The 17,982-nt window shown below is 35.9% G+C and overlaps 1 protein-coding gene across 1 annotated transcript in view; it reads left to right on the plus strand.

The window, feature by feature from the left end:
- Positions 1-1,979: 1,979 nt before the first annotated feature.
- The window catches only part of LOC106102546, a 23,343-nt gene continuing 7,340 nt past the window's right edge, over positions 1,980-17,982 (plus strand). Inside the window, exons 1-4 of the mRNA XM_013282062.1 lie at positions 1,980-2,112; positions 3,190-3,317; positions 4,461-4,689; positions 5,174-5,387. Coding sequence (XP_013137516.1) covers positions 2,096-2,112; positions 3,190-3,317; positions 4,461-4,689; positions 5,174-5,387 — 588 coding nt within the window. The 5' untranslated portion in view covers positions 1,980-2,095. The remainder of the gene's footprint in view (positions 2,113-3,189; positions 3,318-4,460; positions 4,690-5,173; positions 5,388-17,982) is intronic.

A 17,982-nucleotide genomic window follows, 5' to 3' on the forward strand; every position in this document is an offset into this window, starting at 1 on the left:
AAAGATATAATTATTAAAAAATATGCTGTAATTGCTGACATCCTACGACACAAAGTAGTGTGTGTTTACGCTTTATTAAATCAGTAGAGATATGTACATCCTTAAATGTTTTCATTTTGGTAGCAGCAATTGTTAAGAATACGATCGATATCGTGTCGGAGTAGCGCAACACTATATAATTGTCACACAGGTCCCGTCACTATGACAGCTGTCAATGTCAATCAGACATCAAGGAGAAGGGCGCCAATTCTAGCGGAATTGGTAGACTGAGGTACGGAGTTTTTTTAGTAATATCATAACCCTGAAAAATAGATTATCCATTGCATAAACATGGAGACTAAAATTGTGATTTTAGGTGTCCTTTTTAAATGATTTAAATTAATAAATTTGGTAAGCTAATCTTGGGCTCAATAATAATGCTATAGTAATGTATATAATTGTTTAATTTCCATTAGTCTTACTTTGAAGATTTCACGCTTATGAACAGAACGCATTAATTACTTTGATAACAACAATAAAACTGACTTCCTACATTTCCAACGCAGTTTCCGGCAAATGCATCATTTGAATAGATTCAATGTAAGATGTAAGATATCTTATGTTAGAGAAGCGTAACGTCTTTGTTGCATACATTGATTTCATTGTACATTACGTTAATGTTGTTTGTTTAATTATTTAGCAGATTATCAGAAAAACTCGTGTAGGGCACGCTTTTGACTAAAATATCGAACAATGCGATTGTCGATTGTTTCGCAGCCAATTCAAGTGTTTAGTTGCTCAACTAAAAATCGAGTAGTGCGCACCCATAAGCACATAAGAATCAAAGCGAGGCACAGTTGTGTGACAATTTAGTTTTAAATTGAATAATAAATTGACGGCAACGGAACTTACAGTGGTAGTGCCCGCTTTAACATCTTAGCACTGCAGGGCCGGCACGCCCGGTGTAATACCACGACCACACAGAAGACAGGCGTGAAATGGAAGCAATTCCGTGTTTCGTCTGATGAGTGTGGTGCAGGAGGCCTAATTTAAGTCCCTTTCTCTTTACCACCCTTTTCTTATAAGGAGAGGTTGGGAAGGGGAAGTGGATTTGACAGTGGAGGAGATGCAGGGCAATATCCTCTTTATGTGCGTCTCCTCCTCCGTCGTATAAGGGTAGGCAACGCATCTGCAATTGCGGATGTCTATGGACAGCGGTCGCTTCGCCATTTTAGCGGATTCTAGTGGCCGCTTGCTCGTTTGTCACATTATAAAAAAAAACTTAAGAAATTGAACTGTTTGATAACTAAAAAATTAATGATTTTTCCTATGATTATATCACTGTGAATGCATGTTAAGTGTAAATCTTGCTCTGGACAGTTATGTAGATTTCGGCGCAGCTCGCTCCGACCTCTGGCTCGCCTTAAGAGGGCATCTTTGTTATTCTGTGGATCTAACGCGCTCTAACCTTAGTTGATCACCGAACAATACGTGTTAATGATACAGATCTTATCTATCTATAGGTTAAAATCTAAAATATCTGCCTTTTATTTGTGTACTAGCTTGCGCCCGCGACTACGTCCGCGTAGAATTAAAATAAAACAAAAGTGACTACGTGTTCTTCCAGTCTATCCTCTACATCTGCACCAAATTTCATGGAAATCCGTTCAGCCGTTTAGGCTACAAACTCTAACAAACATCCATCCATTTGAACTGTCGCATTTATAATATTAGTATGATTAATTTTTGAATTAGCCAATATCTTTCTTGTCGCCACCTCCTCTACTTAATTAAAAGCTCCTTTTCACTAAGCGACTAGCATTCCAACTCCTGCAGTTGCTGCTAGAGTAGTTCCTGGACTTTAGTCGCACAAGTGGAATAAGAGTCTATAAATTGATGTATGCTGTCATAACATAATTTTGAAATAACTTTTAATTTTTTATAAGAATGTAACTAACTATTTCTTTATCAGGGTGGAGGGCGAGGCGAGGGCGGCGAGGCGGGGGGCTGCGCGTGCGGCCGCCGCGCCCCGCCAGACCCCCCGCCGCCCCCTGCACCCGCCGCGCACCCAGCACCCGCCGCACCAGCCCACCATCCCCTCTGTGCTCTCGACGACATGCCGCCGGTACTTAGGTAAGTCACCTCTGTTTTATAATCTAATCTTTGGTATAACCTCCAAAGAGTTTCCTTCCAAAGGCGATGATATCTTGCCCAGCCATACACGGCTAATTTTACTCATATAACAGATAATACAATACCATACTAATAGCAGACATTATAAATGCGAAGATCCATAGATGTATGGATGGATGTTTGTTAGAGTTTGTAGCCAAAACTATTGAACGAATGAAATGATGGGGATCACAGTCTCGAAGAACACATAGGCTTCTTACTTTTTTTTTAATTCCACACAGACGTAGTCGCGGTCAAAGCTAGTAGATTAAAAATAAGGATAGCCAGTAGATATTTTGTTCATATAGTCGATATAAAACTACTTGGAATACGTCCATATTACTGATACCTCCCCCCAGACCTCTATAACATCGGTTGGCGACACACATTGCGAGACTAAGTAAATAGCAAATTGTGAAATGTTATCGTTTTTGAGTATATAGTTAAATAAATAGTATATGTGGGAGACTGAGACGTGGGTGGCGACTTAATGCACCTTGTCTGCGCCAAGAATTTAACATTCCGTGCTAGTATTGTATACCTCTTAGATAGGTGACCGTAAATTGCAGTGCAGTATATGGAATCTATTTCTCTGCCTTTAAGATAAACGTCAGGTTTCCACTCGAATTAGGATAGAAGGACTATTTGAGATCTGTCAGGTTTTTGACAAAACCATCATTTTCAATATAATTACAAAGGAACAAATTACTCATTATTGTTTTCGAAAGATTATTATAAAGTACTTTTAACATTTATTAACTTTATACCGCGTTTATGTAAGGTAGTAAATGTTTAAAAAAAGAACATCTTGCATTGTGGGGAGTAGACTGTTTATGTTTATGTAGTTGGTACACAGCATTACAATATCGCTGGAACGTCATAAATCACTGGATAAATCTCGCAACAATCGCCTTTCTAAATAATGTATTCAATATGTTTGATGCATTAGAATGCAGTGTTAAAGTTGCCTTCAAGTTGCCCCCACCGTAGGAAGTAGGATACGGATGAAGATTACTCTAGTGTGGCTTTAATTTCCAGGTCAAATCCACTGTATAGGGAGGAGGAAGAGCAGGAGGTAGTTATAATCGTGGACTCGCTGGAGGAGCACGTGGAACCGGAGTCAGTAGCCCCCCGCGTGCCTCGCCGCGCGCCTTCCACATCCTCAGGTATTTTTATTGTATTTTTCAAACATATCTAAACATCGCTGTCGTACCGCATAACACATTAAGTGTAGCAGGGCTTGAAGTTGCGTACAGCCTTGAGCCATTAAAAATATTGAAACAGCCTCAGAAACAACATAACATCTATAAGATATATTTAATCAAATAAAGGGATACCTGTGCTTCTGGGTGCAGCTGTGCCTTCGCATATGTATGTACGTTGAACCATTCCTATTTCGGTGTATATTAAGATATAATTTTTAACTCCTTTATGTTATTATATTAATTAAAGGGCCTGTCCCACCACTGGTTTAGGCTCAGATAGCTTAAAAATGACGTCACTGTCAGATAAAGTAACAAAATCCGATATTTCCATCACAAGTTTTACACGCGGGATTGTTATCAAACAATTTAGGATTTGTGGGACAGGCGCTAAATGTATTTTAATAAGATGTACTGAGCTACTCACCCCGTTGTAGACAGATTTCGTTATTAACACGTAGTAAAACTTCATATTATTGCAGTTTAAAATAACATGTTCGTGCAGTATATCAACCATGTGTTTGATATTCAACAGACCTATCAATTATAAGTGGAACAAATTGCAGAGTGTTCGGGCTTGAAATAGAATTAGTATAATCAAGTGTGGCTAATTATGTTTATTTTGCTGTCAAAATGGTTCGGAGAAGTCATGTCGTATTCAAGTATGTAATCTGAAAGTATAAGTTGAGATCTTATTTTTTTATTTCTTCAAGTTTAAAACTTAGAAGTCTTATCAGCAAGTCGTAAATACGAGTAAGTACCATTTTATTACCATCATGCAGAAGGCCTAATTTTAGCCTCCTTTCTCTTTACACTCTTATCTTCCAAGGAAAAGATGCGAAGGGGCTGTGGGTTTAAAGGAGGGACGCATAGGAAGCGGAAATTCTTTCTGTGCATGTAGAAGTAGGCAACGCATCTGCAATTGCGGATGTCTATGGCCAGTGGTTGTTTTTTCGGAAAATTCAGATGATCCCTTTATTGTTTGGCGCCTCATGACACTTGATCTTGATGACTCTACCCCCATATCTATCACGTTTCCGTTTTCATACATCTATTGTAGATGCTCGTCGGTTTCAAGCGTTTCTTTTACATTTTACCTTTGTGCAGGGTACGGCAGCGGCGGCGGAAGCGCGGGGCGTGTGTCGCCGACATTACCAAAGATAGAGTACACTCCGGATGTATCCCGCTGTGCAGACACGGAGCGCTCTCCCGCTTCAGATTCCGACTGTGACAAGTCGGGGTCCCGCGCATCAGAATCGGCCTCAGATGACAGCCCTGACTGCACCCTCTCAAGAAGCCTCAAGGATGATATTAGAGCGTGCTTGGGTGTTTGCAGGTAATATACAGACATCATCATCTCCCCTTATACTACTCCCGTAAGGTCGGCGCGACGGGTTTTCGTCCTCCAAATAACTCTATCATCCGACATCTAAGTCATTACACCCTTCTTGATCGTGTCACTTTTCACGCAATCCATCTGTTTTTTAGGTCTACCTCTACCAGTATACTTTCACACTCATAAACATCCTTCTTGTTATATGCGATTCATCCCTCCTCATACCATGCTAACTCCTTAATTTCTCAACCATAGGGGCTACTCTCAAACTGCCTATGCAAACTATTGTCCCCAGTAGTGGAGATTAGCGCGCGATAGAGTTGAAGTAACTAGGGGAGGCCTATGTCGAAGAACAACTTAACACACATCTAGATGCTTTGCTATCTATCTGTCTAGAGTCTTATAAGAAAGGAAGCTGAAAAACTGATAATATAAAGGACCTTAGTTGTGAAAGTTATTTAATGGGAGGCTTTTTGTATATTAGATGGGATAAGGAGGTAAGCGAGCTGGTTGCCGCAGCGGCGCGGGGCGCGGGGGGCGTGTGCGCGGCGCGGGCGCGGCTGCACGCGGCACTACGCGCGCTGCACGAGCCCCCTGCGCCCCTCCCGGCGCCGCCGCACCCCGCTACGCCGTACTGCGGGCCCGGCGTGCGCCCCGGTGACGTCACCATGCGCCCCAAGCACGAAATGTCCCTACTAGTGAGTACTAGAAGTTAGCTAAGTTAACACTTTGCCGCTCAAATGTTAACCAACTCAAAGTCATATATAACAAAACTTTCAAACATTTTTAAAAGGTTTAATTTAACTAGCTGTCCCGTACGGCTTCATCTGCATGAAATTATAAAAACTTTATTTTGTTATTTACATTTGTCAAATACTCAATTGCAAATGTCAAAATACCATAATAATCTTGCTTCCTTAATGTTGGCAGCTTGTAGTTTATAGTCTCTTTCACACATGAAGGTTTTCCAATATATATCCCCTAAGTTAATAGCGTGAAAATATATAGCCTAAAGTGTAGGGCTTTTTATTAAAGAAAGTATTAATAAAAATATGCTGTGATTGTTGACATCTTACGCCACGAAGTAGTGTGTGTTTCCGCTTTATTATATTAGAATGTGTAGATAGATTATCCTGTTGTAACTGAAGAGTTGAATATACAAATTAGATTAAAGGCTAAATTGTTTTGTCCGCTAGTAAATAAAATTCAAGCCTTGTTCAATCGCATGTTACAAATTATAAGTATCAGACGGAATCAGACGAACACGAGTACTTGATAATTTGTCTTCGATTGCTTTATTTGTACAGTTAATACGGTTTGCACAATATTTCATCCAATATTTGGATAAATATTCGGCCATTTTCAATGCTTATGAGGTTTCATAGAATTAATTACTTGAAACAAAACTTAGTTTTATTAAAAACAAAAGTATGTTGTACTATTGTTACATATCGACAATACTGTAGATTATGGAATACATTGAAAAATAATATAAAATATAGCCTATGTTACTCACAGATACCTTTCTGATGATGATTTTTTTTTAAATCGCCCAAGTAGTTTTTGCGTGAATCAAATACATACAAAAATCAAAAAAACCAAATCCTTCTTTACAATATTACTACAGATGAGTTAAATAATCTTACTAATATTATAAATGCGAAAGTTTAGATGGATAGATGTTTGTTAAAGTTTGTAGCCTAAACAGCTGAACGGATTTCGATGAAATTTGGCACAGACGTAGAGGATAGCTTGGAAAAACACATAGGCTATTTACTTTTGTTTTTATTAATTCCACGCGGACGCAGTCGCGGGCGAAAGTTATAACATAGATATCCGATGTTAGTCAGTTGTTTTTTAATTTAATGTTACAAGGAGCTTTAATGTAATACATGTAATTTATGCGAGGGTTTTACATTCACGTGGGTTGAATTATAAATTATGCATATTTATTGGACACTGGTCTCAAACAATCGATGTCATCCATAAAATTATAATATCATATTGTTTGTTAGTCAAGAGAAAAATTCAGGTCAATTACTATGACATAGTAAGTCTTTTAGTTAGTTATTTCTTCGACTCAAGCGCGCTCACTTTTGATAAAACTATCGCACAAATGTTTAGTCTCGCTTTGATTCTTATGAGCTTATATGGAGGTTGCATTACTCGTTTTTTAGTTGTGCAACTAAACAGTTGAAGGCTGCGAAACAATCGACAATCGCACAACAGTTGTCCGATAGTTTAGTCAAAGGTGTGCGCCAGCTCTAAATCGATTTAAGAATAATTAATTGATATCTCACTACTCGTACTTTCTTTCAATGTGCTACTTTCCCACAGCACGTTTGGTTCGACAATTTAATATTTCGTAATGAAATTAAAGTGTAAATTACATCAAGGATATAATTCGCGCGTCACACGACCAATGAGAAACCAAAGTACGACACTCAATATTTGTTAATTATTTTATTTACAAACCAATTAAAAATTGTAATTGGACGATTTATTTACGTAAGTTAGATTTTATTTGTACCGTCTAACAGATTGCTAAAACACCTTTAACTATCTATGTGCGCCCCAAAGGAGCATGGAAAGTTGGGAGATTGTATAACAAGATGTGTCAAAGACAAGTTTTCTCCTCTCGTCTCCTCCCTTTTTTAATAAATAATGTGGCAAACAAGCAAGCGGCTACCTAAAGACGATATTTCCACTTCTTATGCGTCTCCTCCACCGGCAAGTACACAATCCTTTCCAGGTAAAGGGACCAAAATAAGCTTCCGGCGCGCAAAATTTCTTCAGCTCATTTGAACGTTGCTGTCTAGTAATTAAATGTCATGCTTGTACGCCAAGTACTGGCATGCAAGTCATCGTTGACACATGTCCGCATCAGATATGTAGTAACTGGCATGTAAGTGGCCATATCGTATTTGTTAATTTGGTAACATTTAAAATATCAAGTACGGGTCTTTCACTGTCCAGGAAAATTCTAAGAATTGGCCCTTACCATATACAGCTTTTTGAATATTTACATCAAACATTCACCCATTGTGTTGCGACATTGCCAACTTGGTCATTGCTACGTGTTTTTAATATTAAAAGTTTCCCTATTTGATATTCAAAACCGCCCATTTGTTATTCCGGTGGTCAAGGCGTGTCAGCGAAGTTTTGCATGCGTTTGTCGTATTCGCATATTTAGGTCACGGTTAATGTCAAATTTTATTAGGATTCATTCCCAATGTCAATCATCACAACAGTTAACAGGCTAACTACTAGGTTTTTTTTTTTAATTTTGCGCGGTCGAATATCGCACGCAAAAGCTAAAAAGCATTTAGAATAATCCGAGAATGAAATGTTTTTTTTTATTTGAAAGTCTTTTCAGCAGTTTTTGTTTATTGTTTTATTTTTAATTAGCTTTTTAGAGCGGGAATACATAACAGTAGCTGGTACACTTACATACAAGCTACTGGCATAGCTATAAGCATGTGTGACAGTGACAGACTTACATTAAGTGGAAAGAAGAGTCGAGGGTGTATGAAATTGACATCTTGACGTCTTGCCTCGTACGGTTTTGTGAACATTTTACTGACTTGTACGCATTACACCAGTGACACGTGACTATAAATGCCAGCTAATACTCCATTTTACGGGTATGTGTATTCCCTCTTTATTACGTCGTGATGTAAAAATGCTAAATACAGAGGTACACATTCCCACAATCATGGTAAATCCGCGATCCTTCCAAGTTATCTTGACCCCTGACAACTAATGATCGTAATATACGAGCACGTGCTAACTTCAGAAGTCATGGCATTCAATCACTTCAGGTTGGAATCCGCGAGATCGTACAATAAATCAGAGTCACTTAAATATATTATATTCAATAATGTTACTTGTTAAATTGATGATTGTTGTAAAATTATAAATGGAGCCGAAGTGACGAGCTGTCAGATTTTTGTAACACTTTTTCCCTGACCTGTATAAATGGACAGCCTAGACGTGGTATTTTGTGCCTCTTTCACCTCACCATTTTAGTCAACAGTCGCCATTGGTGGTGAAAATCCTAAGGATACAGTTAAAACTGTCTTTCAACGTATAAAAGAAACGAAGCAAAAGTTGTTATTTCCAAGCCTATCTATTTATAGAGATCAGTGTTTAACACATTACCCGCTGTCAGGTTCTCAAAATTGATGAACGCCTAACATTGAGTAAGAAATACTTTTGTGGAGCATTCTAGTTTTATATTTGAACGCGTTTTTATACTATTGCCATGATTACTGAAATAACAAATTTAATAAAAAATTTGAAAAACTAGCTTTCGCTCGCGACTCCGTCCTTGTGGATTTAAGGAAAACAAAGTGTGTAAGTGTAAGTAGCCTATGTGTTCTTCCATACTTTCCTCTACATCTATATCAAATTTAATCAAAATCTGTTAAGCCGTTTAGGCTACAAATTCTAACAAACATCCATCCATCAAAACTTTCGCATTTTAATATTAGTATGACTATGACTATGACTAGCTTTAGAGAGTAGAGAAGCTACGTGGAATCAATTTATAAACAAACGAGAGCAGCCTATGTGTTCTTCCAGAATGTACGTCTATGCCTTTTATCTAGATGTGTTCACTAGTTTACGGTACAAGCTATAACAAACATCCTTCTAAACTTTCACATTTACAATATTAGTAAGTACAGGGATGCGGGAGTACCTCCGCTAAGGCGAGCACGAGAGACATTTTTCTTAAAGTAATTTTATTATAACTATTATGCGCATAAAGTATAAAGTTTATGATATATTTGGCATCAAATGAGCTGTACTAATTGATACCAAGGAGTTAAATAATTAAAAAGATTAAGATCTCTGAGCTAATTTAATTTATTTTTATACCACAGATTTTAAACAGCACTTTCTGAAAATAGAATTAATATTTCAAAGAAATAATTGTTTGTATATTATGCAATTATTTAAATATCTTAATTTATACATTAAGGTAAGGGAACTCTGAATTTAATTAATTTATTTCAACATACACTAATAAAACGAAATGTAGCCTAGACTATAGACGAATGTAGCTTAAGCCTCGTGGAATTAAAACCATTGTAAGTAGCCTGTGTCTTTCCAGACTTTTCTACATACCTATGCCAAATTTTATTGAAATCCGTTTGCCAACGTATAGACGAATATAGCTTTAGCCCGTGACTCCGACCGCGTGGAATTGAAACCATTGTAAGTAGCCTATGTGTCTTCCAGACTTTTCTACATATCTATGTTTGGCATTTCATTGAAATCTGTTTAGGCGGTAAACTCTAACAGAACTACATCCATCCATCTAAAATCTCGCATTTATAATATTATTTAAGCCAAAAAGTAAATCTTGGTAAATCCATAGTTTTTTTTTCTGGATGTGGTAGAAATATAATACTTATTTTATGTTAAACGACTCAAAGTGCATTAAAATAAGGTGGTTAGTTGCATTGGATAGGTTAAGGGAGATATGCAGAACAATTTCAGTGTTGCCACATTCCGCTCTTGAACTACATTCACTCGCAAATGTAGTGGAAACGTACAGTTTAAAGTTTTAGTCAGCAGTTGAGCAACCAGGCTCTGACGATTAACAGGATGACATAGAAAGTGAAATAGGAGGTTATACATATCTATCCTTATTGTTTAACTTTTGATTACATTCGTCTCTCTCCCCCCCCTCTCTCTCTCTCTTCTAAGTGGCACTCCATTAGTGGAGGTTGGCCGTCAGCTCAGCGAACTTTTTCCAGTCTTGTGCCAAGCGAAATAAGTGTTCTACGCTGGCAATATTCGTCCATTCCCTGATATTTCGCAACCACGATTCCTTTCTTCTTACAGCGCGTCTTTATCCTGTGATTTTGCCCGTCATAATTAGTTAAGAAGGCCGTATACCTCATGTCGCAAAACATTACATACGTAGTCAAAAATTGTTCTATCTGGGCATTATGTTAAATGGCCAATAATTGGCTATATAGATAACATTATAAATACCTACTTTTGTTAAAACAAACATCATCATCATCAGCCTTTCTTTGCCCACTGCTGGGCATTCCCAAAATGCCTTCCACAGAATGTGGTCCTCCGCCTTCCGCATCCAACGACTACCCGCCGTGCGCACTAAGTCGTTGGTCCATCTGGGGGGAGGACGCCCCAAGTTCCTGATCCCCAAACTAACATAATATAAAATAAATTGTTATTAAATTTTTCATACATTAAAGTGAATTCCTTTATTAATATTCTAAAAGTATATATGATAAATATTTATACACGTAAATAATTAGTATTTGCTCGGCTAATTCGCGTTAATTTACGTACTAATTATGTTTGTTAATGCACAATTAACCGATTAAATATTTAATATCATACTCTCTTGTTTTCATATGAGCTTCGAGTAAATAATATATACAAGGTTTTGTAAGAGTAGAGTAAGTAGTAAAAGGTTAGCATGGTATGAGAGATGAATCGCATGTAACAAGAAGAACGTTAGTTATTAGTGTGGTACACCGATAGAGGTAGACCTATAAAGAGATGGATGGGTTCCGTGAAAGGTGACATGATTAAAAAGGGACGTGGACGATAAAAACCTCTTGCTCCGTGTACGGGAGTACGATAGGAAGATGAAGGTTTTGTATACTTATTGTTTGTTATATTAAAAAGTTACTTTTGATTTTGAGAATTCTAACCTTAAAATAATTCAGTGAAAAGAATTCTTTAGAAAATAAAGTATAAATATACAGGTAAAAAATCAAATAATATCACATGTTTTAATGATCATAAAATCAGGTCATATCGACCTTAAAAGATTTAATAACAACCCTTTACTATAGATTGATATGACTAGCCTGTGGGCGTCAAAGTAACCGCTTAGTTATAAATTATGCGTCAATTAAACTAACCCTAAAGCTAAATAAAGCAATAAATAATATTTAAAACATTAAATTGTTCGCTATGCCACTTTGTCTGATAAAAATCGATTGTTCCTATCGATTAATCGACATAAATCAATTAGTATTGAGTGGTATTGTTCGATATAATCTGTTGTGCATTTAATGTTACATTTTATTAAGATATTTATGTCAGCGTTGATAAATAGATAATTGCTATTTTCTACAACTCAGTAATCACGTTGTAAATGTTCTTATAACCTTACTTTGGAGACTCGCGACTTCGCCCGCGTTAAATTAAAAATTAATAAAAAAAAACATAGCCTATGTTACTCACAATTATTACATAAATTACCTTTCTAACGGTGAACGAATTTTTGAAATCGGTCCAGTAGTTTTTGAGTTATTTCAATACATACAAAAATATAATACAAATCTTACCTCTTTATAATGTTATAGTATAGAAATAAACTTGAAATATCCTAATCGATTTGTTGGTACATGAAAATTTACAATGCTATTAGACCTCTGTTAAAATTTACTTATATTCAAGTCATTATTCGGAATGTAGATAATGATTAAACGTATTATAAAGAATGTAAAAAGGACAGTGAATCTTGCATAGTCGTTTCGGCCATGTTGTTTTTTTACGTAAATTAGCGTCGCAAAGCAGTGACCGCGAGCTGCCTTGCCGCGGGCGCCTTGCGACTTGCGACAGACGTTTTCAAAACTCGATAAAGTACAATCGCAAGAAAAAATGCTACTTAAACAAAAGTAAAGGACAGAAATTTCTGTCTATATCCATACTAATATTATAAAGAGGATTTTTTTTGTATTTTTTTGTATTGGAATCACTCAAAAACTACTGGGCAGTTTTTCAAGCTCTTTTACCATTGAAAAGCTACATTATCAGTGAGTAATATAGGCTATGTTATTATATTACGCAGGAGAAGTCGCGAGTAACAGCTAGTATATAATATTTGCACAACATACCTCATCAGCCACATTTAAATGGTTAACTTTACTCTACATTTGTTCTTAATTATTCATATAAATATATTATTTAAATAACTCAATAAGACTTTTTCCTCCGACTGTACCGGGCGCTGACTCTCGCAAATAATTTACGTATATTTATTTTAAGTGCACGGGCAATTTATTTAACTAAAACTATAGTAATGCGTTACTTTAAGATTTAATACCGATTCTGTTGGTTTAAAACGATAGTTTCTTAGCCCCCAACTTTAACTCCCCGTACATTTCAATAAAGTTTTTTATTTTATTTATTGTTTTATTAATAATTTTTATATTCATTATTTAGTTTTACAACTTGGTCAAACGTGAGAAGGTTTATTTTTAAAAATCACTTACGCAATTAAAGCGTAAAAGCCTTTATCTACAATTAATTCAGTTAATTTAAACACTCTATGTAAATTTAGTCAATTTGTAATTTAATGGTTTATTCTCGGTTGTGAAACGGTTAATTTGAGTGGGCTTAAGGTAAATTACGCGAATGGGGACCTAGTTGTAGAGGATACGTGCATCTTTGAAGGCTAAGGCTGTCACTTCGAGTTTGATTGTCTCTAAGTAAAAGACGCCACTTTTTTGTCCGGTAATTCCAACAAAGACATCTAAGAAATGCTAGCTTTCGCCCGCGACTCCATCCGCGTGCAATTAAAAAACAAAGTTAGTAGCCTATGTGTTCTTCCAGACTGTCCTCTACATCTATGCCAAATTTCAGCCGTTTAGGCTACAAACTCTAACATCCATCCATCCATCTAAACTTTCGCATTTGTAATATTAGTAAGATATAGACTAGACATAGTTAACATTTTTTCACCGCTAACTTCTTTGAAAGGTATGTTGATGTCAAGCTTAGTAAGTCATATCATGTTATAAATAAAAAATTAAGTATAATAAAAAAAAATTATAATTTAAGGATATATTAATAGATATTGTGAAAAATGTCTTTAGTGAATTGTCACCAATTTTTTTTTTCAATTTCTTTTAATACCAACTACCAAGAAGGGTATTGTTTCTTCCTCTTCCACCAAGGAGTTTCTTCCACCAAGACAAGTTTGGTCCTTGTTTTTATGCGGTCAATTTTCGGGTCTACTTTTTCAAAAGTTGGCAGCCTTATTGAAGGCCGGAGAATGGTTTGATTGAAATGGACACAATGAAGATTATATTGCGGTAACGGTAGTTAATAATAGTTACGTCACGTCAACTACAAATGTGATTTTATATATCTGTTATTGAGCAATACCTTTTATATTGTACTAGCTGTTCCCGTGCGGCTTCATCCGCATGAAATTGGGAAAATCTTATTTTATTGTTTACATTTGTCAAATTGTCAATAGCAAATGTCATAATGACATGACATGACAAACCTTGGCAATCTTTCTTCCTTGATGTTGGCAGCAACAACTCTTTCCCACATTAGGGTTTTTATCCAAAAGTTTTACCCCCCTAAGTATAGTGGCTTGAAAATATATAGCCTAAAGCGTGTCGTAAGTTTAGGGCTTTATATTAAAAAAAGAATTATACAATAATATGCTGTAATCGCTGACATCTTAGGCAACAAAGAAGTGTGTGTTTACGCTTTATTATAATAGTATAGATAGTATAGATTTAATTTTGGCAGCTCTGTGTAGGTTCAAGTGAGTGAAGTGTAAAGATTTGTGCCAATTATTTTCTTTCCTCGGGTTAAAGAAAATTGTGTTTTATAAAGTGTGTAAAGTACAGTCGGGGATATCCGCGGTGACCCCTTGCACAAAAATTGCCTTGTTCCTCACGTGACAAACTCTGCTTCATACCCAACCAATTAGGTAGCTGTGAGTTACGCAAATGATAAGATAATAATAAAAACAATTAGCCGTGTATCACTGACCGACCATTTAACGTACAGACAAACATTTTATTTGTGTATTGGACAAAAAAAATACAAAATTGCAAAATACAATGAAACCATTTGAAGCAGTACAAACACAGGGCTTAAGCGCCACTGGTCGCTTATTTATACTAATATTATAAAAAGGTAAGATTTGTATTTTTGTATGTATTTGATTCACGCAAATTTAAAAGCTACGACCTATTGGTTTTCTCTATGTCATCGCCACAATGGGTAAAAAATATTCAAGTTACTGTAGTTTTTAAACTAGAACATCGTCAGATTCTCCGACTGTACCATCACAGTTGTGAAAAGTTTGTACAAGACGAAAACAAATAAAGCAATAAATTAAAAGTTAACGAGTTGCAACACTGCAATTGCGGCCGACCTTGTATGAAATTGACAAATTCTATGTACAAAATACATAATTAATGATAATGTTCAGTATATTACCGGATATAGTAATGATAGTCATCCGTTTATTCGATTATCGTTTGATTCATTTACACCGGATACTCTAAAGTTATTTCAAAATGTATGTAACTTGACATAGAGATTAGTAAATATTATACAGATGCTATGGAACTCTTAAAGCGGTAAATAATAAAGGCTCTGGCTTCCATGCTAGAGGAACTGTATAATTTAATAAAAAAAAGCCGTCCTTTGACTAAACAAACGTCAAACTGATGTCGATTGTCGATTGTTTCCCGGCAAATTAAACTGTTTAGTTACAGAACTAAATATCGAGTGTGCGCAGCCTTAATCGACGGAGGAAACGCACATAATGAGGATACTTCCCCCTCCTATGCGTCTCCTCCACCGTCAAATCCACTTTCCCTTCCCATCCTTTATCATAACATGGGAAGGGAAAGGGAAGGATAAAGGAAAGGGGACCAAAGTTAGGCCTCCGGCACCAAACTCATCAAACGAAACGCGGAATTTCTCCCATTTCACGCCTGTCTTCTAGTGGTCGTGGTATTTCACCGGGCGAGCTGGCCCATAGAAAAATGTTAAAGCGGGCCCTACCACTGTAACTTGTACTTCTGGCATAAGATGATTTACATGCAAACCCAATAATCAAATTTAGGGTCTTGTCCTACCAAATTGTAAAGTATCTGACTATAATCCAACTTTAAAACATGTGATGGAAATATCGAATTTCGTTTCCTTATCTGACAGTGACGTCATTTTTAAGCTATCTTAGCCGCCAGTGGTGGGACAGCCCTTAATGGCGTATTTTCGAGGTTTATTCCATTTGTATCCAATCTAAATTTATCGGTAAATTTCCTATGAAAAGAAAAATAATTACGAAAGTTCCTTAATCGAACTCTTACAACATTTTTTATTAAATTGCTATTTGAGTTGTTTTAAACTGTTTTTGCCGACTTTGTCCCTTCGTGTCGCACCCATAAATATCGTATTTTAATAAAACTATCAGATTTTAACGATTTCAGTGAATTTTATTACAGTTTTTATTAGTGTCATTGCTTCCAGCAATATTATGACTATATTCGTAAAGACGTTAATGATTACGATTATTATGAAAGGCGATTGTAATGAAATATTTCGCAATGCCAATGTAAAATTTATTGTTAGTCTAATTGTTTGACCTCCATCACCTGTTTAAGAACAAATGAGATTTTAATCGCGTTTATGGACCCCATTTAATTGATTAAAATATTTAGTTTTATTGCTATTAACAATCGTAAAGTATACCTTTGTAATACCGATTTTAGTACAGTTTTAAATGACTTTTTACTAATATTAAAAGAGAGTCGGTAGCTCAGTGGTTTAAACACTTGACTTGTAATCTACAGGTCTTAGGTTCGAATCCCGCTGTACCAATGTGATTTTCGATTTTTCGGATTTTCATAATTTACCTGGTGTTCTTACGGTGAAGGAAAACATCGTGAGGCAATCACGCATCATCGGCGAAGAAATTCAAAGATTTGTGTGAAGTCAACCAACCCGCACTTGGCCAGAGTGGTTGACTATGGCCTACACCCCTAACTTAGGGTAGGCTCTGAACCCCTCGGTGGGGACGTATATTGAGCTGGTGACGATGAATATTATAAATGTGAAAAGATGCATTAATGTTAGAGTTTTATAGCCTAAACTGCTTAACAGATTTCGATGATATTTGACATAGATGTAGAGGATTGTCTAGAACATATAGGTTAATTAATTCCACGCAGACGGAGTTGCGGACGAAAGTTAGTTCATAAAATATATCGAGAAAAAATCATCTTAACTTACGTAGTAATAAATGACAATGCTTGTTGTTAGTTACTGAGTTTGTCAAGATATCAATTTTGTTGAACTATACAACATAATGAGTTTTAGAACAATTATGTTTTATAACCTTTATCTGTTGAAATTGATAACTTACAAGTATGTTAATAAGTCATAAGATTCAATACTCTATAATTTGTATGCAAATTGATCGTCATACTAGGTTTAGGAGCCAGTTCAATATTTAATGTACAAAATTTATAACAGCGTGGGAAAACTAGTACCTATTCATTGTTAATTTAAATGGTTTTTAATAAGTTTTTCCAGTTGTAACAATATGAAAGCCGTATTAAAAAACTATTACTCGTGACTTCGTCTGTGTGAATTAAATAAATAATAAAAAAACATTCTATATTACTCACCGATATACCTTTCTAATGGAGAATAGATTTTTGAAATCGGCCCAGTAGTTTTCACGTGAATTAAATACATGTAGGATAAGGAGGTTAGATATGTTTCTTTTTAATATGTTTTCTTTTTAATTGATTTCGAATTTTATACTTTGACGTTGGTTTAAAACGAGTTTTAAGTTGAAAGTCGGAGAAAAAAGAGGAACGACGATGTAATAAGATGTGTTTTTTGTAAAATGGTGTAAATATTAAAAACAGCGATAGTTAACGAGTTTATTTTTATTTGATCGAGCCACAACCCCACATACATATAAGAAATGCAAAATCTATAAATACAAATCTTTCCTTTCTTTATAATATCAGTATAGATATAGATTATGGATCAAAAAAAATGTTAAGATAATTCTAACTTTGGGATGGTTTACAGCAACACAACGCTGTCTTTGCATATTTATTGAATAGTATTTTGGATTTCAAAACTTTAATTAAATATTTTAAATACTGAATCTACACTAAGGGATACTCATAATGTTTTATTAACACTTAAACCGGCATTTAAAGTGCTAAGTGATTATTTGCGAAAAAAGAGAGTGGGTGAGTACAGTAAAAGGATCGCGTCGCCCTCGCGTGGGCTCGCTAGTGCCAATTTAGGGTAATCAGGTCAAAATTGATCGGTGTACATTCCATATTTATTGCTTTCGTTTCTTTACAGCCACAGTGCTTGTCATGTTTATTATTTAGACGTCAGAACGCCCATTGTTCGGCCGAGGGCGCACATTGGGCTGAATCAAGTTGCTCCATAGACAACTTTATCTGATGTTTGAAATGTCTCTTTTTTTTGCTTAAATGTCCTTTGTATCAG

Source organism: Papilio polytes, unplaced genomic scaffold, assembly GCF_000836215.1.
Source record: "Papilio polytes unplaced genomic scaffold, Ppol_1.0 DF823923.1, whole genome shotgun sequence".
Lineage (NCBI taxonomy): Eukaryota > Metazoa > Arthropoda > Insecta > Lepidoptera > Papilionidae > Papilio > Papilio polytes.